Raw genomic sequence first — 2049 nt, 5'->3', positions numbered from 1 at the left:
ACTCTACCACTTGAGCCACAGCGCCACTTCCAGCTTTTTTCTTTTTGCTTATGTGGTGCTAAGGAATCGAACCCAGGGCCTTATGCATGCAAGGCAAGCGCTCTACCACTGAGCCACCTTCCCAGCCCCCATTCTTGAATTCTTAACTCTTCCAGCTGCTTTCTTTCATTTCCCAAAACTTGGACCAATGTCATCTATTCTCCAGTTTTCCACTCTCTCGGGAGTTCTCTTTTACTCTTTTTCTATTCCTTTTGTGGGGGGGGGGTGAGAAGGGACAGTACTGGGGTTTGATCTCAGAGCCTCCCAGTTAGTAGGCAGGCACCATACCACTGACGCCATATCCTCCACCCTTTCCTTTCTGACTTTTTTTTCTCTTGTATTTTAGGGGGGAGCATGTGATAAAAGAGATGTATTCTAGTGGCTATATTTAGTTGGAAAACCTACTCTGGAATTACCTTTATTAGCCCAAATAGTCTTTCTTGTGTATTCCCTGTATAACAAAAATAACCCTCAGTCTGTATTCCGTGAGTACCGAAGCTTTGCCGCCCTCAGCCGCGCCGGGAACACGCGCTGACTTCACCATGCCTTCCGCTTCAGCGGACGCGTGGGAGAATTATAGTTTCCTTTTTAATAGAATGCTGTCTGTTTGATAAAACCCAAAATCTTGGTTGGGAGACTTCCTTGGGCTTGTGGTCCAGTGCTGTTAAGTCTAGTTACACATCCCAAAGAGTTTTGTCAGCTGCCACTGGCTTACCTTACCTCCTTTTCTCCCATCATTCATTGTCCTTACAGGCAGAGGATGTGGTGAGGAAGAAACCTCTGGCCCCCACTGAGGCGAACAGCAGGAAATGCCAACAAGCCCTGGAAGAACTGGAGAGTGTCCTCAGTCACCTAGAGGACCTTTTCTCGAGGACGCTAGTACCACGAGTGTTGATCCTCCTTGGGGGCAGTGCCCTGAGCCCCAAAGAGTTCTATGAACTCGACTTGTCCCGGCTGGCCCCCTTCAGCGTGGACCAGAGCCTGAGCACAGCAGCTTGTTTGCGTCGTCTCTTTCGAGCCATTTTCCTGGCTGATGCCTTTAATGAGCTGCAGGCTCCTCCGCTCATGGGCACCATTGTCATGGCACAGGGGCACCGGGACTGTGGAGAAGATTGGTTTCGGCCTAAGCTCAACTACAGAGTACCCAGCCGGGGCCACAAACTCACCGTGACCCTGTCCTGCGGTCGGTCTTCCATCCCAGCCATACATCTGGAGGATTACGTTTGGTTCCAGGCACCAGTGACACTTAAAGGCTTCCATGAGTGAAGGAGGGGCTTCCTAATCTATGAAGACACAGCAGCTGCATTCTCTCTCTGGTATCAACTCACCCATCTGTTCCTTGGAATTGGAGTTGCTTCCTGGTGAGGGAGGAAGGAAGGCTCTGCCCTTGGCCACCTGGTCTCCCCTCCTCAGGCCTCCTGAGGGGGCTGATGGCTGTGAATGTTGATAATCATTGTTGAATGAAAGGTTGACTTTACGGAGGCTGCTGGGGTCGGTTTGGGGTTGAAAAGCAGAGATGGTCCATGGAGTCTCACAGGGAGGTGGGCCTTCGCTGCTCTTGCTCTATCCTTTCAGAATTGTTAGCAGTCATATGTGGGTGTGACTCATGAATTTTAATAGAAAATGAACAATCATATTAAATTTTCCTGAAAGTTTGGATATGTAGATACTTCTCAGCCTTGAGGTTATTTTGTTTTTCTCTTGGGCCTCTTCTCTTGGGCTTCTAGAATTTTTTTCACTAATTTTATTTTTTCTCATCCACAGCTCAGGCTAGTCGGGGTGTTATGTGGCTTTGTCAAAGTTCTATAAGTAACATCTGATAAGAACAGACATGAGGGCTGGGAAGGTGGCTCAGTGGTAGAGCGCTTGCCTTGCATGCCTGAGGCCCTGGGTTCCATTCCTCAGCACCACATAAGCAAAAAGAAAACAGCCGGAAGTGGCGCTGTGGCTCAAGTGGTAGAGCGCTAGCCTTGAGCTGAAGAGCTGAGGGACAGCTCCCAGGCCCAGAGT

At 49.4% G+C, this 2049-nt stretch overlaps 1 protein-coding gene across 1 annotated transcript; it reads left to right on the top strand.

Annotated features, from left to right (window-relative positions):
• The first annotated feature begins 581 nt into the window (after positions 1 to 581).
• Mad2l1bp (MAD2L1 binding protein) lies at positions 582 to 1680 on the top strand. The gene is made up of 2 exons (XM_013019088.1): positions 582 to 604; positions 699 to 1680. The coding sequence occupies exons 1-2, from the start codon at positions 582 to 584 to the stop codon at positions 1303 to 1305; spliced, it is 630 nt and encodes a 209-aa protein (XP_012874542.1). The 3' UTR covers positions 1306 to 1680.
• Positions 1681 to 2049: the final 369 nt, after the last annotated feature.

The sequence above is a fragment of the Dipodomys ordii genome, unplaced genomic scaffold (assembly GCF_000151885.1).
Source record: "Dipodomys ordii isolate 6190 unplaced genomic scaffold, Dord_2.0 Scaffold44, whole genome shotgun sequence".
Lineage (NCBI taxonomy): Eukaryota > Metazoa > Chordata > Mammalia > Rodentia > Heteromyidae > Dipodomys > Dipodomys ordii.
The sequence above is the reverse complement of the archived record's forward strand: the minus strand, read 5'-3'. Positions and strand labels throughout refer to the sequence as shown.

Bases quoted from the DNA above. Each gene is read 5' to 3' on its own strand.
- Mad2l1bp (XM_013019088.1), top strand. From the start codon at position 582: ATGCCTTCCGCTTCAGCGGACGC. The intron at 605-698 runs GTGGGAGAATTA...CTTGTGGTCCAG, and splicing joins CCTTCCGCTTCAGCGGACGC to TGCTGTTAAGTCTAGTTACA.